The 25239-nt window shown below is 38.3% G+C and overlaps 1 protein-coding gene across 1 annotated transcript; it reads left to right on the top strand.

Moving 5' to 3' along the window:
* Nucleotides 1-3451: 3451 nt before the first annotated feature.
* On the top strand, nt 3452-22001 carry cygb2 (cytoglobin 2). Its single transcript, XM_034203251.1, has 3 exons — nt 3452-4114; nt 14105-14336; nt 17952-22001. Exons 1-3 carry the CDS (start codon nt 3924-3926, stop codon nt 18114-18116), a joined length of 588 nt encoding a protein of 195 aa, XP_034059142.1. The 5' UTR covers nt 3452-3923; the 3' UTR covers nt 18117-22001.
* The last annotated feature ends 3238 nt before the right edge of the window (nt 22002-25239 follow it).

The raw sequence follows: 25239 nt of genomic DNA, 5'->3' as shown, positions 1-25239 counted from the left end.
TAGGGACTGCTGGCATGTAGCATCTCTTCTCTTTATGAGATTAATGTATTTTTTATGTATGGTCCTTGTTCAATAAAGATAATAGCCTACTTTACTCTACCTTAGTATTTCCAAAAATTGACAGAATCAAAATTGCTTGTAAATAATTAGATCTTTCAAAGGTAACATTTTATTCTGGAAATGGTATTGACAGTGGGAATTGATACAACATGAAGGAATTAAAACAACAAATACATATTGTGGTTTAAGGAGATGGTGCATTGACGGTAATGATGACATTGTGATCTATTTCCTCTCCGTAGTTCATCCTCAGCTTCCTTTTTAGTGTCTCCTGCAATGTCCACTGAGTATTTGTGGAGAAGCACCACCTTCTAACACACATCTTTCTATTTCTGAGCGCATGCCCTCTGACCATTGCAGCTGCACCTCTTCAGCACAAGCATCCGTAACCCCACCTCCCAATTAAAAAGGGCTTTTTTTGGCATGGCATGTTTATGGTGCCAAGTCCTATGAGGGAATATAGCGGATAGAGAAAAGGAATACAACAAAGGGAGATATTATAAGAAGCAGTTGAATGATTATTGGTTTTATAACATTAAAAAACAGCCTTGTATCTGTTACAAAAAGTGTCGATGGAATAACTAAGGAATTAATAAGATGGCTAGAGTCACAAAATATGTACACTTTAGTGCTTTTATTTACAGCCAAAAACTCTGAAAAAACAAAGTTACAAGGATGTCCAGTCCAAAATAGAAAGAAAAAATAAACATTAATATATATACAGCTCTCAGAAATGTAAACAGGTACCTCTCTGCTCTACAGCCAAGACTCACCCAAAATCACTTGTGGCCAGAGGTTTATATTTGTTAAGCCCGTCCCCATAGGCCAATCAACTATAAACTTAATTATTGTAATTCTAAATAACTAATGTCTTCAAAATGTATTTTGAAATAATCAAACACCATAAATCAAATAAGTCAACATATACTACTATATCTGACCACTGAAGCCCTAAACAATTACATTGTAATACCTAGAAAATACTGTCACCCATGCCCATTCACTACATGGTATGGTCCAATTGAGCACAGCTGTTTCAATGATTGAGCCTCTACTTAAGGCAGTAGTTATCTGTTGTTCTGTTTCGAACTCCACAACTGTGAAGGAGAGGGTAAGCAGGTTACTTTGGCACACTGGAAAGCATTGATATATGAAGTATGATTTAAAATAAAACTGTCTTGAATAAAATAATGATTTGAGTTATTATTTTACAAATTTCCAGCAAACATATCAATTTACAAGTTATTGCAGTGCGTGCACTCACCACGTGTTTTCTATGAGTTTCCCTGAGTGTGCCTTTTACCATGCCCCTATGCAAATAGTGACGTCTTCATCACAGTATCCTAACAAAGTTTCCACAGGTTATATGCTGCTTGATTGTGTTGCCTCATTGCAAATGTTGCAATCTTTCTGTTTCAGCTCATCAGAAGTGGTTAGGATACATTTTTCATAATATGGCTTAGTCATAACGTTTTCAAACCTTAATTTGCAAAAAGTAGGGTAGATAGGTTGGGAAAACATCAGTTTTTATGTCAATATGCTGTTTAATAGAACAAAAATAAACAAAATAAAAAGATCAGGCAACTAGTGAAACAGAAACCTGAAAATAAATAAGGTGCACACTGCAGTGGAACCAATCGGGCAGAAAGAAAGAAAATATGTTCCTAAAGTTACATTGAGGTTTTATTTTTTATTTTTTTTAATGTAATTTTACAAAACCTCTGCATGAACATAGTCTGGTGTCTGGCTCCAGTTCATGGCTCCAGTTACTGGAGCGTGTTAAATAGACTGCCAGAGCCACAAAGATTAGATATAAAATGGCAATTTTCCAACCATGTGTGTTCAGTACCAGTAGGAATGACATCGCTCAGACATGGGGCCGACCAACTTTATCATACAGAAAGTAGCGGTGAGTATCACAAGTTAATGCACCTGAGGGCAGGAAGGTAAATTACATTTCGGGGCCTCAGAGGGGAGGCAGCATGACATTGCCATAATCCAGAGATATGCAGTAAACTGGAGACATTATATTAGGTTACAAGTAAGGAGAAAGCTGCTTCTGTAAAAGACAAGGTTTTTCACTTGATATCACAATGTATTAAGTAAGATACTTAGATTATGTCACCATTTAGCCAAGAAATTAATAGTATTGTTTTTTGTAGTGTTTTATCATTAGAGGATGTAAGGTTAAAATAGGGCACCATGCAGTTCATTAAACCTGCATTAATTGATTTTTCCGGACCCTTTTACGGCAGCAGAACACAGAATATTGACAACACATAAAGCAAAGGCAATCGATACTTTCATAACAATGGATCAAATGGGTGGTTTGGTGTAATGTAAAAGGGGCTTGTGGTAACAAACCAGTATGGAATATTCACCCGACTGCGATTACCTTCAACTTTGCAGAATATTTTTTTGGATCAGTCTTTTCATTTTTGGTCTGCAACCTTTCTGTTTTGGTTAACTTTCATTCCTTAAAAAAAGGAATTAACCTGTTCACCGCTAAATGGCAGATGAGTCCCTAAAGTTTGGATGCATTTAGTCTGCTTTTTTGAGACCAGATAGCTTTCCTTTTCAGGCTACATGTAAGTCCCATGAAACCATTTTGGATCAGTGTTGAAATTGCTTATCTCTGGAAGAAAAAGCGATTACCATTGAAGTGCTTGACTGCCTTCATAGGGTTTTGTTTCTAACCATGTCTTGACAAAATATGAACACCCTTACTCTCTCGTATGATAAACTAGCAAAGCCTCTTATGATATATGTGGGCTGTTATCTATTTGTTTGACATTGTTTTATCTCCATACAATTATTTTTCACTAGAAATACTAAGGGCAGCTGCCCAAAAAAGTCAGGATGCTTTCCAAGTGGCTTCTCTTGGTTTTCCTCTGGACAGTTGATAAAAACACTGGCTTTCAGAAAAAAAGGCCTTATAGGACACTCAAGTTGGATGGGGTTCTACATATTTAATCCATTAAACAGTAATTAGAGTAGCTTTTAACACATTTCTCAGTTAATCATTGGACAGAATCAGCAACAAAAAAGCAGTATCATCAGCATAAAGGCAAACTTTATGTCAAATTGTTAAAACATATTAGACACATGCAGAAAGAAATATCTCTTCAATACAAATTCTGGGTTTTGTACATCTGTTTCAATACTGTTTTCCTCTTCAAAAGACAGCATGGAGAAATCCATTCTCACTGCCTTTATGTGAGCACAAACATGTTCACAGAGATGTGTGTGTGTGTAGTTGTGTGTGTGTTGAGGGGGTTGTCAAAGACCTTTGGCTCTGTATATTTCTCCACCCCTCTCTGTCTCTCTCTCTTTATGTTTTCCTCCCCACCCCACTCTCGCTCCATCAGGTCCTCACAACACACACACCACAGCCACCATACGCCTCATCTCCTCCACCAGCGCGAGAGGATCAGAGAGAGGGAGAGCAGGAGGGACGTGAGGACAACAGCAGCATCCATGACCAGCATCTCCCTTACTGGGGGAGAAAGGGAGGAAGAGTGGAAAAAGTGAGGAAGGAAGATAAGTTTTCAGTTGGAGGGAGGACAAGTGTGGGAGAGTTTGGACTGAGAGAGCTTGGTGGCTGGTGGGAGGCAGTGGGGGGATCAGGAGCTTAATTTCCCCTTTGTTTTTATTTTTGGCTGTGAGCACCACCTGCCACCTCTCTTCTCCCCCTCCTCCTTCCTCTTCCTCCTCATCCTCTTCTCCGCTCCTCTTCTCATCCCGACTCTCCTCTCCCAGCTCCCGTCGTGGGGTCTCAGCTCTCCCTCACCTTCCCCCCCTCCCTCGCTCCCTACCTCCCCCGGGTGCTGCTGCGAGCCTCCGGGCTGCTGCGCAGCAGGAGGATGTCTCGCAGGGAGTCTCCGCCACCCTCGCCACCTCCGCAGGTGCTGGGGGTCCGGAGAGGAGAGGTGGAGCCCGACGACCGTCCGGAGCGAGCCGAGCCGCTGTCCGACGCCGAGAGGGAGATCATCCAGGACACGTGGGGGCACGTCTACAAGAACTGCGAGGACGTGGGGGTGTCTGTGCTCATAAGGTGAGCTTTTACCAAAAGGTAGTGTGTTAGTTTGTGTAAGCTTCAAACAAAACAACAGATACTTAAGTTGGGTTAAGTTTTGCTGCTGATGCTGATGGAGCTGTCTCTGTTGCTCTGTTTGGATTTAGACGCTTATAATGTATCCTCAATTTGTCTTTTCTCATGCAAATATCCTGAAATGTTATTATTAAACCCTGTCGAAAAATATATTTTGGTTAAAATCTTTATGCTAAAAAAGATTTCAGGAGTTATTGCTTGACTTTCTTATTTGCTGTGACATTGAAGGCTCAGCTTTAGATACATCTACTAAATGAATAGCTGAATGATGCTCTTTCTGATTTTTTTTTAATAATACATGTTCATTTCTAATACCTAATTACTTAACCAGTCTTTTTATTTTGTGTCCAAATTTAGGCCTAACTTAATTGAGGCTGTAAAAAAATTTCACGCAATTATAAAGTCTTATCAATGGCTTAAGGGAATCTTCTGAAATCCTAAGTGCACAGAACACTGAACGTGTGCTGGTGTTCTGGTGTGTTGGTTATACTGAAGCTTCAGAATTGACCTCTTGACAGGTAACAGCCTGACTGTTTAAGGGTTGTGTTTGTGATGAGGTTGTTAAGACTACCAGAGCAACAGAACTGCAGGTCATGTGACCGTATAATAATAATTATCTGACAAACTCTGTTGTGACTTTTTGTATTTTAAAAGTTTGATCCAAAACAATTTTGAAATGAATTATTTATGTAACTGATTAAGGCCTATAGTACATTGGTTCTAGCCAATCATTCTTAAACCGATATGTTTAGATTTTTTTAAATGAAAGACATGAAAAATGCCAAACTTTTAAACACACACACACACACACACACACACACACACACACACACACACACACACACACACACACACACACACACACACACACACACACACACACACACACACACACACACACACACACACACACACACACACACACACACCCTCAACCTCTCACCAGTAACTGAGCTGTGACAGTGTAGACGAAGAAGGAACATTGCATTCCTGGAGACATATTCCATAATCCACTTCTCCTCACACTTCAGTGTCACAGGAGATTGTAGGAGATTTTGAATTTTATCTCCAATTTATGTATAGAATATACTTTAATAGTCGTTTATTATTTCTTACAAATATTACAAATCTTTGGATATACTGTATGTTGTTCTTATTTATTCTTGCTCAACCATGATTACGTTAGTGTGTGTATTTTCTGCAAGGCTTCACTGTACAGTGCCGCAGACCAACACAGCTTCTTACATGTTTTTTGTAAATCAAAGAAAAAAGGCATACATTGTTTTGAATGTCCCTAGCTAAACTGTCTCAGTTTTACACTAAGAAATCCTTAAGGGCTTGTTAAATTGGACAGCAGCTAGAGTACATTTTGTATGTGTGTACGTACGTGTGTCTTGTGCTCTTGTCTGCTGATGACAGCAGCAAATTCTGGTAGTATCTTCATCCCTGCTTCACTGTCAACCTCCCTGCCACATCTAACTATTTTGTTCTTTCTTTCCATATTTTGACATTTTTACCTCCCATGAAGCACAAAAATGACATTCTTCTGCTTTTCAAATCTCATTTAGTTGTGATTACATTCTAAATTAAATAACAAAGCTGCCAACAAATTACATATCCAGGAATCCACTTTGCAGACTGTGGTTCAAATACATATTCACAGCTTGGATCTTCTTGTAACCAAAGAGAGCAACAGGACCTACTCAATGTGTTAAAAATGTGCAATACTAACTGACAGAATATGCACAACCGAAGCCGCAACTAATGATCCTTTTAATTTTGCTTGACAAAAGACTCAAATGTAAATCAAAATTCTTGTAGTAATTGCTAATTGAGTCTCTAATTGTTTCTGCACTTGACATTTTCATTATTCTATCTCTGTGCTGCACAAAGAGGGTGATTATGAACAGTTGACTATGGCAGTTACCCAACATAACCTGAGGCTGACACTCAGTCAAAGTCTTGCACGGTCGAGATCCTTTTCTTGAGATCAGAGCATATTAAGTGAACTGTGGTTTCATTTTCATGTCAATCTGAGCCTGGATGCATGGAGAGAATAGACAATAGCCTCAGTTCATCTAACCAACAAATGCAATTGCACCAAAAGAGCACCCCAGGCGTCCGCAGAAACGGTGCATCTGTGAAGACAATCAAATCCTGCTTACATTGACTCAAATAGTAGTGTTGTAGTGACAGTGTCAGTGATGATGGAAGGATTTAAGCACATTTTCACCAAGCTAATTAACCAAAAATAATTAATGCAAGGTATTTTATAACATTATGCATTTATGACAGAGCTTAGAGCAGGGCTCACAAATGGGATTGCTTTCATGTTAATGTTCATGTCTCTTAATCACTAACGATACACATTTCTACAAAACATGGTTTTAACCTTCATACTCACTTTTGGGACCAGTTTCCTTTTCTCGTTTATGTTTTCTACTGTTGATACCTCCTGAAGGTGGATTGACATAGCGATGGCGTGTGAAACAGCTGTGACATCATCTTTATGTTAGCATGGCTACTGGTTTGTGCAGGATGTCCTGTTTCTAGTGAAAACTCTGTCAGAAAATGTCGCCTCTTACCCTTTTTTAGTCTATACTGGCTTTATTTCCTGTACATGTCTTTTAACTCTGACAACACCAAATGCATAAAAAAGGGTTTGTCTTAATGAGGCTTTTAACAGTTATTGCCTCTTAAAAATCGGGAAAAACACTAAAAGCATGCTGTCTCTGGAGTTTCTCCAAAACAACCAAAACACACACATTTACATTAGGTTATTATCTGTGATCTACTTTTGATAATGCAATATCTAGTGTAGTATGTTTTCACCGGCTAGATACAAACTCAGAGTTGTTGCAAGAACACGGGGGCCCCCAGGGCTCTGTGCTCAGCCCCCTCATGTTCATGCGAGACGCTCATGACCACTGTCTGGAGAGAACTGAGTTGTGAAGTTAGTAACCAGATTACAAACAATAAGGAGACTTCATATTCACATAAACAACCTTAGACAGAACGAATGACTGACCACTGATTTTAGATAAAAGGAAGTTGTACCTCCAGTACACAGGGGAGCTCCCTTTCTTGAGCCGTGAGACTCCTAAACTCATCCTATAGTCTTTATTACAAAAAGAGTTGTTATCTTTACGTTTTTTTTTACTTAGAAAAATTGCACTATAACTGCATTTCGTTTCACATCCCTATGTTGTACAATGTCATTACATTATAGAAGTTAAGATATGTCTTAACAAAACTAAAAACAAGCGGATGGCGCTCTAGGATTTATCATCTGGGGAACAAGAATATATTTACAAAATATAATAGCAATCTATCTCATTTTAATCAATACCATAGTAGATCTTCTTGAATCAATGTTATTTGGGTTATGTCTGTATGGGTTTGCAGAGTTGTGAAAAATACGTCCTTGAAGTACCGGTAGTGAGGCTCAAGGTTGTTCATGGTACTGCGAAGATTTATAAAAAGTGTAACCCTTACTGTGTAATCTTACTGTGATTAACAACCTTAACTAATGGGGCTGCTTTGGCTTTGATTACTTCATTTAAATGCAGAGTCAGGTGCAAGAATGTGTTCAGAGCTCTCCAAAGTACTAAACACCAGCACTCCTCTCACACGAGGGGGGACTAAATGTTTCTCACCATGCCTTTAGAGAGATGTAAGATTAAAGTTCTGAGACATACTTGGAACATGCAGTCACTGTGGTCTCCGTATTTTTACCCCCATTAGAAAATACTTTGTGCATTGGTACTCCGCATGTGAAGAATATATTCTCATCACAACTATAACTGTGTCTAAAAGCTGTATCCATATGTCGATGTTTTACCATAGACCGTCTTTTTAATGTTTACTTGAAGTATTTAACCATAGGTGATAGCATTGTCAATAAAGCTAGAAAATGGAAGGAGAACTTGCAGTGGCTCCATAGCTAAAAAACGTGTGAGTTAAATGCCTGCCAGGCCCGTTGACTGTGTTATATACAATTCCAACATAGAGAACAACGTACATTTGACAACGATGTATTGTTCTTCTCATCAAACTTCAATGTTTATTTGATATATAAAGTGAGTGAAGTTAGCCTCACAGTTGGAGTCTTTAAGTTAACAATTTTGAGGGCACATTAGGGTGGTCCTTAGTGCCATGTACATTTTCGAATTAATTTATTTTAAGCTCCAACCACCGGAATTCGTTATGATAGTCAAGAAAACTCTCCTGGTGAATTGTATTCAAATTCCAACAACAGTTACCCCTCCCTCATCAACCTTGAAGTTTAGCCTCACGTACGGTGGTCCTTAAAATTGAAAGTTGGAAAGTCTAAGCTCCAACCAATTCACTCCAATTCATTCTATTAGTCAAGAAAACTCTCCTGGTGAATTTTTTGCTCAATCTGACAACATTTACCCCTCCCTCATCGACCTTGAAGTTTAGCCTCAGTTGCAGCACCGTGGCTGCCACACCAGCAGCCACGGTGCTGCAACTGAGGCTAAACTTCAAGGTCGATGAGGTTTCTTGACTAATAGAATGAAGTCTGGGGGTTGGAGCTTAGACTTTCCGACTTTCAATTTGAAGGACCACCCTAGGGCACATATGGGTTATGTTGGCATCAACAACTTAGATTTTGGTTTGAGTATTATTTAGAAGACAATAAATAATGAGATGGTCTCATGTTTTTTTATAGGTCAGGCAACAAAAACACTTAAAGGAAAGATTGTGGTTAGAGTTAATGAAAACTAGAGTCCCGCTTACAGATTTTTGAGCTTGGTTTTAGTTTAGTGAAGACTAGCTTGGAAGTTTAAGAAATCGGATAATTATTTATCTTAAAAAAATACACTGAAAAAATTGAGACGTTGGCGAAGATCACAGGTCATTAACTTTGAAATCTTGATATAACAATACTTGCTTTTTTTAGTGATAAAGGTTTTATTTACATGGATATTGGAGAAAACAAAAGGCTAATTCCTAACAACACACGTTGTCAAAGTCGTATGTAAAGGGAAGAAAAAAACGCTGCGACTCAACAGTAGCCTAATCAGCACCGCAGGGGTCTGGACAGCTCCACATTAGGCTAACCATGGGTAAATAATTTATTTGGGTTGAATATAGTTTGCTATATACAGTGTGAACTGTAAGGATAACCAATGTATGTTAAAGCAGAGTAAAGTGTGTCACGTAATGGAGCTGGAGGCAAATGAACAGAGGATGGTCCTTACTACAGCAGCTTCAAATCCAGGTATGCTGTATGATGTCCTTTTTGTTGTTCTGTTTATGTTTTTATGTTTCATGTGGAACCTACTTGAGCAGGTCTCCCTTGAAAAAGAGATCAATGATCTCAATGGGATACACCTGGATAAATAAAGGTTTGAAATGAAAATGAAATGAGGTCTCCCGCTGTTCAACAATTAAAAGGCAAAAAGCTTGACAAAAAATGCTAATAAATAAAGAAATGTCAAATACTTTTTCTATAACAATAAGACACAATTCAATTTCTGCCTTTGTTAGACCTTGATTGGAGTTCCTACAGTCTGATTGATCAATAACGGGTACTCGTGTTTTTTTCACAACAAGATAAGTATTCAAACAAATGTTCTCCGCCTCTGCAGAAAATCAACTAATCAGTGCTCTCTGGCTGACAAACGATATAAGCCGTTATAAATCAGTCAGGCTGATTTGGTCATTGTGATCGTAAGTTTGATGTGAGATGGGAAGCATCCTGCATATAAGTCTGATGTTCTACACACCCACCCATATCCATTAACCCCATCCGTCTATCCTCTACTATCACTTTCTGCTTCACTGTATAACAACTACATGACTTTCTGTGATGGTATAAACAGTGGCACTGGATGTAAACGCTGTGTTACATAATCTCCCAGGAACCAAACCCCAAATGTGTTGTTGCAATCCTTAAAATTGGCTTTTTTTTAAGAGAACATACTTCCTATTGGTAAAGCAATCAAATATTGAGTGTTATAGGATACACTTTAAAGGATAATAGGGACCTTTGGATAACAAAAAAAGCCTGTTGCATATATTATTTTAATGTACTGTAAATGCCGTGGCTATAGGGGATTTAGCCTTTATCACTCTAACACAAGCAGACAGGCACAAAAAGAAGAAGTCTTTTTTTCTTCAAAGGAAACATCAGAGCAGCGATTGTTTTTTTAAAGCTCTGCAGTTAAGTTTGTCTGTGCAGAACAAAAGCTACTAGACAGTCTGTATTATTGCTGCTACAGAGGAAAATAGTGTGCACCGTGTATTGTGACAGTTGGCAGAGCCAAGCTAGGGGTGCTAGAGGCGAGCTGAGCCTTTGTAAGTCTAGCATGACATAGGATCTGGGGGATGTAGTGAAGCGAGCCGCCGAGGGCCATACTCCAACTAGGATGTAACTGTACTGTACGAGCAATTCCAGTCAGCTGGAGCACTGACAAGAGTTAAAGTGGGTCAGAGCAAAGTGTGTGTGTGTTCACATTTAAATCCATCTGTTATTCAGTCAGTGTTTGTTTGTATGTCTGTAAATGTGTAAAGCTCTGAGTGAACAGTTTGCATTGCTATCAGTGGAAACTGACAATACTTAATCTGCAAAGTTTCTCACTTACTCCTTTAGCTAAGCTTGTGGAAACGTTCTTATTGCTTTGGCGTGCGCTCCTCCCTCCCTCTTACTGAGCTGCTGTGAGCTCACAGCCCACTGTGATAAAAGCTGTCAAACCCCTGAATCAAAACAAATCCCACTACACGATTTACATTGTCTTTGTTTATCTCTCCTCTTACATCTACCAGGGTGGTTTAAGAATGGAATGTACTACTTCTTCACCTAAAATAGGCCTATCTCTCGTTGTACAGACACAAGTCCTTTGTGGGTTTTGAAAAGCTCTTACTGTAGGGGAAGCTTGGTTAATTTCATAGACAGTATATAACTGTGGATTACAGTATAACGGGGGGAAACAGTTTTTTTTGGGGGACATTTTGATCTAAACTGTGAGAATATGACTTTGATGTTCCAAACTAATCCAGCAGGAATGTCTGCAAGCGTGATTCTAGATGACTTGCTGAGCTCAACAGTGTTTTAGGGCAACCCTTCATTGTTTTGCTGCAGCCCTGTTGCTGTCAATTCACTGGCTCAATTCAAATTCAAATTTTTTGTTTCACTTCATAATGATTCAAACCTTGTTTCATTTCAGTTTCAAGACTACCGACGAGATGATGATTCTGAAATGAATCTCGTTGGACGTAAAGGTTGCATTACCACATGGTTTTATCAGGAGAAATATACACCTGCTGCTCTCAACAGTGATCGTTGATTACATTAACGTGGATTTGATTACATTTATGCAAGAAGGAAAACAATCAGTATAGTTCCGTGAATTTATCGAATGGAAAAATATTACACAGCTTTTTAATATGCTTCAGTGGGTTTCTTTCTGAATAAGCCACTGGCATAAACAGCACCAGACATGATGGAAATTAAACTCGGCTCTTCAGCACACCTGCATCCGATTAAACTCAATCTTAACCATCAGGGTTCATCAAGGCAACCGCACTGTAAGAGATTCTGCCGGCACTTCTTCCCACACTGATGGTGTGCGTGCGTGTGTGTGTGTGCGTGTGTGTGTGTGTCTGTGTGTTAATAGAAGGACGAAAAAAACGACTTATCGGTAAAGAAATAACAACAGCAGAATTATCATTTATGGCATCTGTACGTTTAAAAGCCTCAGGATATCATTTGCACAGAACGTTGTTTTGATGAGTGTGAAAGAGAGGGACTTTGCAGCCTCCAGCAGTTCCTTTCTTGGGTAAATTCTCATTTTTTAAGCATGAGTTCCCACGTGCTTTGGTCAAATGTTGTGATGCATACATGGTTCCCATTATAATATATCTTCGCTGGCTCTATTACAGTATGGGCTTCTGAAGAGATTTGTCGCATTTAAGCGGACTAGATGTCATAGCTGTCTGTTGTTATTGGGTTTAATACCAACAACTATTGAAGAAGGATTAGTAACAACAATGTTAAGCAGTGCTTGTTTGTGTTATGTGTTTGTGGTCCTAATGATCTCGCCTCTCTTGTTAGCAAATGTGCTTCCAAAACACAATACATTTTCCTACCTATCTTAACAGCAAACAATAAAAAGAAAAAAACAACACTTTGAATAAAAAAAGCAAACCCTACAGTATACTATATAAATAATGATTTATTTGTGGAATGATTTAGCTTCATTAAAGGGAGCACTGTTTTATTTGTTGGACTTAGTTCGATCAACGTCCAACCATAGCTTACAAATTATAGCCGTAGTAGAGATTTCCTGCTCAACCAACCAGATCATTTAAGAAACAAAACAAGAATAAAAGTCTACATTTATGCTAACAGCTCTGTGAAACTACATAGACATGCATGCTTTAAGCTAAATATTAATATAGCTACAATGAATGTGCTAATGTCAAGTTTTGCAGGTATTTGTAATTGACAATAGCAACAGACCAACAACGATGGTCGCCAGATGAAACGTCAGAAAAATCTTAAGAAAAGTAATATTGAGGGGAACAAGGATGTCTGTCCAATTTTAATGACATTACATTTAACAGTTGTCGAAACACTTTACTCAAAACCAAAAATATCAACATAATGGTGGCACAGGAGGAATGGTAAGAGGATTACTAATGTTATAAGGACTTATCCTCTGCGGACTCTAAATGTCTGTAGAAATCGTTGTCCCAATCGATTTAATAGATGCTAAGATATTTTACAGGATAAGCAAACATTTTTGATCTGCTGATAGCACTTTTTAAAAAAGAAATGTTTATTATTTTTTTTTTTTACTTTGTTATAATTATTAATTTGAGTGAGAAAAAAAAGGAAAAAAGAGAATATATATATATATTATTGTTGTATGTTTTTGTTTCTGACATGTTCAATAAATTGACTAAAAAAAAAAAAAAGATAAAGTCAAAGTATCACCAATTCAGTATTCATTCTCTGGGGAGCAAAGGCAACACTTGATCCCTTTCCATGAGATATTTACACTACAGGATCAGGCTCCTGTAGGTGACCCATGTGTCCGAAAATATGTTTTTTATTTCAGTAAACCGAGCCATGCATTCAATATTTCTCTCCAGTGATTCGTCTCATCTGTGATATTTTTCCATTTTCCTGTGAATGGCTGGAGTATGAGACAATACATACAGCCACTGGTGACGAGATGGCTGTGTGTGGTAACTCCAATCCTGTGTGGCAAGCCATTATGCATCATTATGTACCATCATATTGGTCCAATCGATTGAAACATTCAACTTGTTGTTATCTGTAACTTGAAAATGATACTGTTAAATACAAACCTTTGATTACAAATGTAGAGTACATATTAATTTGGTTGTGTGCACTGTTGATAAATGAGGCCAAACAGTAAAGAAGACAAGCCATGCTGTGTTTTACAAAAAAAAAAATATATTGACCAACTGTCCTCACTTCTGTTGTTTCTGGCTGTTCCTCCTCAACAGCCTCTTCTCCTCCTACATCTCTGGTGGTGTTTACAGAAAACATAAAATTACATGTTTGCTTCTATAATAGTGCATTTTTTCAATTCTATTTACTAATCAATCTGAGAGTCATGTATAAGGTGGCCCATTTAAGAAGGCCTATAGCAATATCATTAGTGTTGCAGGTATTTGGTCACAAACAAATTATTGGATAAAAGAAACAAAAATGCCAACCTCATTGAGGAACTAGAAGATGGTCCAAGGGATCACATAGGTCATCAGGATGCATCCTCTGGGGACAATGTCTGTACAATTTTAAATCCAATACATCTGATGTTTGATCGGATATTTCAGTTTGGTGCAAAGTGGTGGAGCAACAAGCTGATATTGCAAATTAGCAAATGATCTTTCACATTCTTTCTTTTAACTAAAGTGTATTTGCCTCCTTAGGTTCTTTGTCAACTTTCCATCGGCCAAACAGTACTTCAGCCAGTTTCACGACATGGAGGATCCAGAGGAGATGGAGCGAAGCAGCCAACTTCGCCACCATGCCTGCAGGGTGATGAACGCCCTCAACACCGTGGTGGTAAACCTCAACGACCCAGAGAAGGTGACGGCAGTGCTGGCCTTGGTGGGGAAGGCCCATGCTATCAAACACAAGGTGGAACCCATGTACTTCAAGGTAACTTCAATAATGTATCCACTATCTGATGCTATTAGACCCTTTTACATAGTTAGTCTGTGATGGTGTGACCCTAGGATGAAGTGTACTGTATAACTTGACCTATTTTGTGCTTCTTTGCGTCAGCCTGTCACATTCTGCTTATTTTCATCGAAAATGTTATATATTTTCCAGAATTGCCTTCAATAATCCCCTCGGTGCATTTGCCACAGGGGTGTTGTTTGACTGACGAGCAATATCTTGCCTTCTACTTTTGGCCACTTTATTGGTGTGCTCATGAAATAAAATACACTGTTTGCTGAAAAAATACAATTGTCCCGCTAAGAGGAAGAGCAAACATATGTTCTTACTTCAGAAACCACTTAAATTATCAAAGCATCCTACATTATAAGCACCCCAAAGAAATGTTCCTATTACAAATCTAAGGGTGTGTTCACACCTAATAGTCCGCTCTCTGGTGCGCACCAGACCACAGTTTGTTACATTGTTTCATTTTTCAGAAGGTTCGGTTTGCGTTCACACGGGCAAAACTCAAACGGACTATAAACTTTAAACACAAGTCATGTGCTCGGAAATGCTGTTCAACCATTGGTCAGACATTAAGGGGGTAAAAACGCAAATCCCGGCAATTTCTAGCGGAGACTCCGCCATGGAGCATCGGCACTTTCGGCAGGTTATTCTCATGCTGCTGTTAGTCTGGAGATCAATACACACTAGCGGCCCGCGCATATGATTATATAATCAGACAACGTCCGTTAACAAACATTATTACATGGCTTTGTTGAATACTCGATTCTGATTGATCAATTCAAAACACGTGACACGTTTTTAATCCAGAACAGACAGACCGATGTCAAGGATTTATTGACCGTTGTTAAGGACTATCACATCTGCACAAATAAATCCGTTCGATTTAACTGTATACAGTTTGGCTGAAACTAACTGACAAGACAAGAGCGACAAGAAAACAGCGGAGAAGTAACGGGCAGAAATCCTCCTTTTTACGCAGCGGTCCAGACATAGACATCAGACGGCGACACATATTCAGTGTGCAGTTACTTTGGCATTAGGGCAGGGATATCTAGATACTTTCCAAGGTTTGACATAATGAATTGTGCTACTTTTAAAGCAATCAACGATGTTTTCAAATCTGTAATCAAAAAGCTCCTCAAAAATGCTATCGAAGCAGTTCCTGCCGTTGCTACGTTAGTTCAAACAGTAACAACGGACTATTTTTCTTAGCGGATGCATGTCAATTTAAATTATACAACTATTTTTTAAATCAATAAAATCATTTTCTAAATCCACAAAAGCATTTCAATTAATATTGGGAGTCATGTCGTTACTTTGTTGAGAATGTGGCCATGTAATAAGTGTTACATGAGACGTTCTGCAGAGGAGGGGCGTTTCACCGACGACAGGTGTTCTTACTTTTATGTAGCTGACGGAGAATTGTTACTTTACACGACACTGTTCAACACTTAATTCTGCTTTACTCTTTAACTAAACAACCGCGGATGTCTTGAAAGACTCTTTCGCTAAAGATTTTTGAAGATATCCGCGTTCTTGTGACACGTAAATACTGCGCTTCCTATGTTTTGGTGCGGACTGCGTTCACACCAGCAATGAACCGCTCCAGAGTTCGCAAGGAAGCGCTCCGAGACCACCTATTTTAGCGGACCAGAGTCCGGTTGTTTAGTTCACTTAAGAGGTCTCGGACTGCGTTCACACCGACCCAAATGAACCGCACCAAGCGGCTAAACGCACCAGGGTTCGATTCAACCGGACTATACAAGGCAGGTGTGAACGCACCCGAAGACCACAGGAGACTCTCTTGACTATTTAAATGTTCATAAGCAAAAAAAGTGTATTCCTGTCTCAACTATTACTACATTTTTGGGGAACACAGCATATTCTACCCCTGCTTGCTCAGGTTTTCTTGATAAATTCACATTTCCTACTTTAACCTGAGGTAATATCGGGGTGAAACGCAGTGTTTTATTTCACATTTTGGTTAAAGGTGTTCAGTCTATTGCATCCCATCAGTGAGGCTGGGTGCAGTCAGAAGTCTGCACTGTTACAGCTGTAAGCACGGAAAAAGTTACGTCACATTGTATATGGATTTCCATATTACACTTCTTCGTCACTTAAGCAAGGTGAAAGAAACACGATTTAAATATAAGTTACCCTTTAAGTATAACAATCAGATATACAAATAATGCAATTAAACTCTATACACAAAAGTTTGATCAGACGAGTAATGTATTATGTGTAATGCTAATTGACAGAAGAACGAAAGTTAAATGAGATGAAAAAGAAAAATGTCCAGTGGTGAGTGGCATATATTCACTAACAAATTACTTCATATTTCTTAGCTATATTCTGTCAAATTGTAAATAAACATAGATCATGTATAGTCATAGCATATTATAATTAAAGAAAAAGTTAGCTATGAATGCAGTAAAATAATCAAAGTAGATACATTCATTAGAATAACTTTATTATCAGACCTAACATAAAGTGCTGATTAACTGTAGAGGGAGGAAAGACGGAGTCATCAAAAACATTTAAAATCCAATTTAGTCCATATATTTTTCAATGTGAAACTATGATTATTAAACATGATTCCCTCTTCATCTGATTGAAAAGAGGAAGTCATTTAAAAGTCGTCTGCAGTTGGTTCTTAAATGCAGCTGTGAAGAGGAAACATTACCTCCATTCAAGCATCCCTCCACCATCTTCCGGATGACTGCGCTTTAAGATTTAAATAATCACGTTAATAATTAAACGTGACACTGATATGGCCCAGTGTGTATTCCTGAACCCTAACCCTAACCTCATACTGTACGTACTGTACAACGGTGAACCTCTATTATATACATTTTTTGTGTTTATGTTCAAAGAATCTGTTACACAAATACACAAAAAAACCTGAGGACTTTTTTACATCAGTCTGAATATCGAAATAAGATACTGAATATCTTCTGGAACTCATCACAAAAACAAAAAAAAACTGGCTATAAAAGAATACATGTAATGAATTTAGCTGCATCCTAAATCATCATATGTCCAGCTTCTGCACATTTGCAAATGATTGTGCTTAAGGATTAATTCCTTTGAACTTCTAAATACACGGACCTGCTTACAGGCACCTGTCGCAGCTTTCAGCCACATCTCAAGGGCTTTTATATGGATCTGATTCTTTTCCAGTGTCATTTATTTTTCTTCAGATTGACCAAAGTGAATATTCTGTCAAACACTACTGCATTTCTACCAAATTTAAATCCACATTTCTTTCTCATTTTTGCTTTCTTTTCTTTCCTCAATAGTGTTGTCCATTCTCTCTCCTTTTTCCACTTTCATTCCCTTTGTACAGCATGCCCACCCACTGCTTTCATGCTTTTTCCGGTTATCATTTTCAATTCTCACCTGCCTCGCCTCATTTTCTGTCAAAGCAAATTGGATTCTTTATTTCCAACGCTCCAGTGTTACTTTACATTACTCTCTCTTTCGACCACATGATCTTGGTAGCCACATATTCCCACTCTTTCAATCTCTTGCTATTTTTCTCTCTCCATGTTAATCAAGTTTTTTTCTCACCCTCCTTCCTCTCAGATCCTGAGCGGTGTGATCCTGGAGGTGATGGCTGAAGATTTCCCAGAATTCTTCCCGGTAGAGGTGCAGATGGTGTGGACCAAACTGATGGGGGCGGTGTACTGGCACGTGACGGGGGCCTACACAGAGGTGGGCTGGCTCCAGGTCTCCAGCTCGGCAGTGTGAAGAGTTTGGAAGTAGAGAGGGGTAAAATAGTTATAACTTGCAAGGAGTTCTTTGAGGATGGTTTCACAGACATGGACAAGATAAACGTGGTAATCCGTGCAACTCTGTACTTTATCTTGGTGGCATTCTAGGTGTTAAGCCTTCATTGCAGTGGTGTTTCTACATTGCATAGCCCAGATATCACCTGGACACCAAACCATGTAGCCAGGAAACATTTGACTTTTCTTCTAGTAAAGTTTTAGTCAGTGTAAGAGGTACTTTTTGTCTATGTTTATAGCAGGGAAGCTATGACTGCTAATGCTAACTATCCAGTTTGTCTACTGTTTAATTGACAAATGACCCTTTGCTAATCCCTGCCTCCCTTAGTTACTGATGCTAGGCCCTTCAAGCTTTTAAATCTAGTAACATATTCGGTGTACGTGGAAATCAGCTACATACTGTATAATGCTGAAAGGCTGAAGCTACATGTCCTTAAAGTAAACACACATCACATTGTAACACTTGTTGTTCTTGTATTGTAGCACATCTGTATACACTAGTTCTAGCATTGAGGTACCCTTATATTAAAAAGTAATAATAAAACATTATTATAAGGAGAAAAAACCCTGGGATACTTTATATGTAGACTAATGAGATAGTTAGCTTAACATGCTAGAACTTGAAGTGTAGGTTTGAGCAGACAAACAAAATATGTATCTAGTGTACATTTATACTATCTGAGTGCTGTTTATATTATAAAAAGCACCCTCAAAACTCTTCATAACTCTTACTACATCTTCATCCACTCTGTTTTGGCATCCAATGAAAGTACATTTCAACAGGCCTGATGTGTGTAGTTACAGCTAACATTATATGTTGGACATAGTAGTTCACGGTAATGCTAGGGTTTTACTGAACAGTCAGCTGGGGATGGCAGAAACAGAAGTTTATTTTCAAGAAAATGTTGCGGATTATGACTTTACATGATGAGTTCATTTCTGTGGAAACCTTTAGTGAGCGAAGCACCTCCTGGCTAAGCCGCACATATGAATACACCTTATGATATTTTGAAGAAGAGATTAAGAATTATGTAGACAGGAAGTCATTTTTAAGCTCTGGGAGGGGGCAGGTAGTTGTTAAAGCCCCGGCTATGGGACCATGGAGCTGCTGACTGTTAATAGTTCCTCTTTGTGTCCTACTAAAGTATATCCTCATGTTTAGGGGAACCGTGCCCCTTTCTCTCTCTATTGATGCATTGCGTGCTCTTAATGTCTTGTTTAACTTAACCGAGGTGTTGTTTGTATAAGTGTAGGCTACAGTGGGCAAGTGTGCATACTCTTCTGCCTTTGTTTACAACTCATGATGCGTCCTTCTGTTGATGTGTTAAACATGGCTGTTTTTTCTTTGCTAAAAGTCTAGCAACAATGCTTTGATTTTCCTTTTGCTTTTCACTTTCATTACACGCTACCACTGTAAAAGGGCGATGGAAAAAATCAGCAGGTGGTCACAATCATCAACTGCACACGTACACACTCACACAGACAGGCTATAAGACCTTCCCTGTGCTAATATTTACAGGCCTGTCAGTTAGTTTACTTCTTCTAACCCCCATCAGAGAGACATGAGGCATTAAAGGCTCCATTAAGGGCTTTAGAAAGTCCCTCTGGAGGTCTACTGGAAAACATGTCAGCTTTAGAATTGCCATCAGTCTGTTTTACTTAAATCTCTGACCCATCTTACACAAGAAATTATATCTTACATCTAAACAATAATGCAACCTGCATACTGACAACATTCTTCACCTGACCTAACCTTCGTCACTGGTGCTTCAGTAATCACAGTCTTTGGACTGCATGCTCTCCCACTAGCCGTCCCCATCTGCAAGTCTCTCTGGTCAATTTCAAAACATACACGGCAAATCTGTTTAGGATGGACATTTGATCCAATCTTCAGTTTGCATCTGCTCCAGTGACGTCCTGTATCTCCCATTTGACCCAGCTTGGCATCGGCATCTGGCATTAATGAGGAGGTAACGAGTCTCCTCTCCTCCTCATTTGGTCGTTCATCTACTGTCACTTCCCATTGCCTCTGTTAGGATCGTGTCAGCGTGAACAAAAAAAATGATGACAGGATAGATGGTCTGAAAACTGCCACAACACGACAGCCATTCACAACAATGCTTTATCAACATGTCTTTGATTTAATTTAAACATTTAAATAATGTATCCAAAAACCTTTCCTTAAAAAACAGCTTCGCTTTGGAAACCAGAAAAAATAATGGCATCCCCAAGTTGTACATTTAACTTAATCTTTAAAGTAGGCCAAGTGGAATATTATAAACGTATCATCATCAAGAACAGCTTGTTTCTGATTGCTTTGTGTCATGCATATAAGAATTGCGAGTTTAACCAAAACTGCCATTTGTTGTTGCTCACAAAACCACTAAGCTCTCCTTCTGTACCGACAGTAAATACAATGGGATATAAATGCTTCTTATTTAGGGTTGTAATTATTTATTTGCTAATTAAACATCCCATGTGATTTTGTTTACATTCCCTTCCAAAGTCTTTCCATTATTACACTTTGTCGTCTGGATAACTCTTGCTAACTGGAAATATTGAAGACTTGTTTCTTTATCGAAAAGCATCACATTTATAGACTCTTTTCACAGCAGACCGTGATATTTTGACTTTTCATAGAGGAAAAAGCACAGGGGGAACTAATACCATTAACGATGACTCAATTCCTGAAGACATTGCTTTACATTTTGATTGCAATTTTAGAATTTCATATTTATTAAAATGGTTCTATGTGAGCTACATTAAATATCGAGAAGTGTCCCTTCTGAAAACATGAACAACTTAATATCTTGTTATCTTGACAAAACGGTTTCCTTGAGATAGGGAGAAAAGGACCATGGAATTAAAAAATCCTGAGAGAACACGATATTTTTACTTGGGATCATGATAAGAGGATTAAAATAATAATTGCGACTACAGCCAATCTTCAGTACCTGCAATAACTGCCTTTCACATAAAACACAAATTCACTAAGAGCTCTCTTTAAACAAGTTCCTCTTCAAGTTAAGTTATAGTGTTGTGAGCCAATAAATGGATAAAAATACACAAAAGAGTCTAACAAACCTCAAAGTAAACTATTTCCACTTTGACTCAAAAAGCCGTCGAGGCAGTAAAGCTGTTGTCAGTCATAAATGATCCGCTTCAAAATATACACCAGTCCTATTCTTTGCCCGACTTCTGACGTCAGCTTCGCCCTGAGGTCAAGCCACAGGCAGCTCGAGGTTCAGGAGTATTTTTGTTAAGCAAAGGTCCCCCGACATCTTGTTTATTAAACACTGAGTGGTGTGAAAACCTGTCTGCACACACACGCGCGCACGCACGCACGCACGCACACACACACACACACACACACACACACACTTATGTGCAGACACATCCCAAGATAGCTAACTTGCTTTCTTTACGGCTTTTCTCACAAACACATATGGTCTTGCATTTAATTGGTGAGTTGGGCATGTCCTTGCATGCCAAGTGTACTACAGCAGCACTTAATCCAAAATCCGCTCATTAATTCATTTCACATGTTTTCTTTTAGCAAATAAGGGAATCACAGCATATATGAAACGTGAAAAGTGTTTTTGTTGTGAAATGTTTCTGTTTATCAGTTGAAAAGTTAGGACTTTATATTTTTCTAAATATATCTATGAGAAGGATTATATGTATTTGAATACTGTATGAATATGTCATTGTATACTGCGTTGTTGGTGGGAGCGAGTGCAGTGGCTTCGTAGTGTTTTGAGCATGTTTGCACAGCCTACCACACACCTGTACCTTCACAGACCTGGTGAAAAGAATCATGACTATCAATAAAATATACTTAAATTTGTCTCTGTCTGAGTATTTGCATATTTAAAAACAACTATTTCAAATAGATAATTCCGATTAATGTCTTTGTAATGTTTTCACTTCATAAAACCAGAAAGTATTACATGATCTGATGTCAATGTTCGGGCTTAAATTAATCAGAAATTTCAATCAAATGAAGTTATTTAACAAAAGTTGTTCAAAGGCAATTGGATTCCAGTCCATTCCGTGGTCATTTATTTTATTAGATTTATACATTTCACTCACTTTTTGTCCAGAGTGAGATTTATGTCTACTCCTGTCTCGTCAAGAGAGACCATGCAGGCTAAAACACTTCAAATGTGTTTCACTGTTTCTATGTCTAGCAGCATTTTAAAGGGATTAGAAACTATAATGTTACTGCAACTATTATGCATATTCTTCAATATTTTTGAAAGAGGATTGCATTTTATTTTTGGATAATTGTTTTAAAAAAATAAAATTGGGGAACACAATCATGGTCATACATTATGCTGTGTCCCCACTCTAAAGTCTCATGTTCATACATTGTTTAAGGAATATTAGTAATATAAATGACCTAAAATCTAATAAAAGTGAATCAACAGAAGAAAATAACTTTTCAGATTGAACTGTTAATTGGGAACAATCATTCTCTGTTTGTCCTGTAAACTAAAATAATACCAACATTTGATGATTGACAAGAACTGAGGGTGTGGGAAAGAAAATGTGGGGCTAAAAAAAAAATACTGCTTCCCCTTAAGAGGTCTGGATGGTTTATTACGTAGCAGAAGATATCAGAAATATATTTTGGTCCTGAAAAATATTGTTCTTAATAAACCAGCCGTATAATAAAAGCAGCTCTCTGTCACACATGAAGCTGGTGCAAAGATCTGAAAGCTGGTGTGTCGTGTTGGCGTCATTTGCGCTGGGGACATGTCAGCATCACTTTTTGGAATGGCACATTTTTTCCCCACCACTTTTTAAAGTATAACTTTAAAGAAAAATAGCATGCACAAAGAAATGTAATAAACGAGAACACTGGTTTAGTGTCAAGACGTGCAAAAATGTTAGTAAACTTTGAATAGGAAATGTAAAAAACAAACTCTGCTCCCTCTTTGCAGCAGCAGGGCATTGCACTTAAAAAAAGGTAATGTCAACTAAAAGTAATTCCTCCTTACTCTACTGACTTTAAAATTACCCAAAAAAATGCTTGCAGTAAGTTAATTGGCGTGTTTGCCTGAATTAAATGTGGTCTTTTCGTTTTAATTTATTTTCAGAGAGTACCAGTTTTCTTTTAACATATAGGCCAAAATGTTCTACCAAACTGAGGATTCAAAGCCACGTCTCACAGAGAATCAGACATGGACTGCCTGCTTTAACCACTGAGCTATACAGCAGCTTGAGTAAGCAGGATTGATTTGAAATAATTAGATCACATGACCTTTTTGTGTCCCTTGGAGGTAAGGGGGTGTCCCCTGGCAAGGACACACCATCTCTCAAAACATTAATACTCACAAAGATTATAAAGGACATTTCTTACTCTGTACTGGTTGACCGCCCTTGATCACCCTCCCATCTCACGTGATGTTCACCATTTCACTCTGCCGTGTTGGGAATCAAACCACCAACCTTCTGACTCTTAGACATCCGCTTACCCTTTGAGCCAAAGCATCCTGGATATGTTTTAGAATAATTTTTACCGGCTTTGCTTCTACGTATATTATGAGTTAGGGTTAGAGGACTTGTCAGAGGAGATATTGTAAAAACATTTGTTGAAACTCATCATAGGAAGTGACAGTCAATATTTTACATCTGTTCAGAAAAACTCAAGGCTACCAGAGCATCTGGAGTCAGGTTACTTTAATATGTCCTCTATGGAATTAAGCCTCTGTATCTTTCTAACTTTACCTAACTTCAGTTTGTCATCATTCGGCTGTGGCTGAAAGGAAGAGCTGTTGTCTTTCAGTCAGAAGGTGGTGGGTTCAATCCCAGCCATGCAGTTTTCATGTTGATTGATCCTAGTGTGTATTGTGCTGCTTATTAAATGTGTGTGTGTTCTCACTGCTATAGTGGAGAAGACCTGTTTGAAATCCAAGTCCCTTACACCCTTGTTACTGAGTTTTATGTAGTGGCAAAACCTTTAATAGCAACACCATTTTTCACGCTATTTTATATCTGGCTCTTCAGGGCTCTGAAGTGAAGTGTACTTCTTGCGCCAACTCCACCAATCAAAGTCAATCAAAGTTGATTTATTAAGCCTGATATCAACATTTGTACTTTTGTCTCAGGGGGCTGAAACATGCACTGACACAGACATTTATAAATATGTAAATGTAAGTGAAAATAAATCTAGAAATACATTAAAGATATATAATGTGTGTTCTGTTTTATTCTCAACTTTTTTACATTCATTTATTTATTTTCACATTTATTTATTTATGAAATGTATTTATTCTTGTATTTATGCATTTTTTTACTTATGTCATGTTCTATCCTCCATACCTGTTAGCTCGTTGTGTGAATAAAAGTACAAATTAGCTCCAAATAGCATCACAACAAGACCTATAGTTGGGCGTTCATTGTTTGTGCATTGGTTTGTCATCATGCAGGTGCTCGAGGTTCAACGAGGGACATATTTTGTGATAAATCTGGAGAAATTGTCCCCACTTTTTCTAACAAAGTGATGCCGATGGTCGTGTTCCACTTTCCTGTGTTAGGGAGGACTCTGGTAGCAGAAACTAAGAGAAATGGATTATTGTTTGTATATTATTTCTGTTCAAAATGATTTTTAGCATTTTTACTGTCTTTGAATCCAAAGGTGAAATCGACCCAGTTAACCCAACACAGCTCCTATCTCCCACCTGCAGGTAGTCGTGCAGATACTCAGCTTGGCAGTCCCACTGTTTCAGGAATGAGAGATAATTAAATGGAATGAGATGTAATTGTCCCTAATCAATGATTAATGGTTTCCTGTTCGCTGCTTGGCGCTGCAGGCGAGACTCTATCTAAGGCTCCAGTGGGAGGTTCATGCGGGGAGGAACACAGTCATTTTTCAAATCCATACAGTCATTTATTCAAAGCGTACATCTTATCATCAAAGAAACGTTGTTGTATTTGCTTTCTGGGACGTCTTTAATATTTTGGCTTTCCATGAAAGCAATTGCTACATGCTGTATCTCGGAGTAATTTTATCAACAACACTTTTCACAATAGGTGGTTGGGCTGAAAATGTTCTTATCGCCTAAAGGATTAAATATAAT

This window comes from Gymnodraco acuticeps, unplaced genomic scaffold (assembly GCF_902827175.1).
Source record: "Gymnodraco acuticeps unplaced genomic scaffold, fGymAcu1.1, whole genome shotgun sequence".
Taxonomy (NCBI): Eukaryota; Metazoa; Chordata; class Actinopteri; order Perciformes; family Bathydraconidae; genus Gymnodraco; species Gymnodraco acuticeps.
This window is presented reverse-complemented; position numbering and strand designations above follow the sequence as displayed.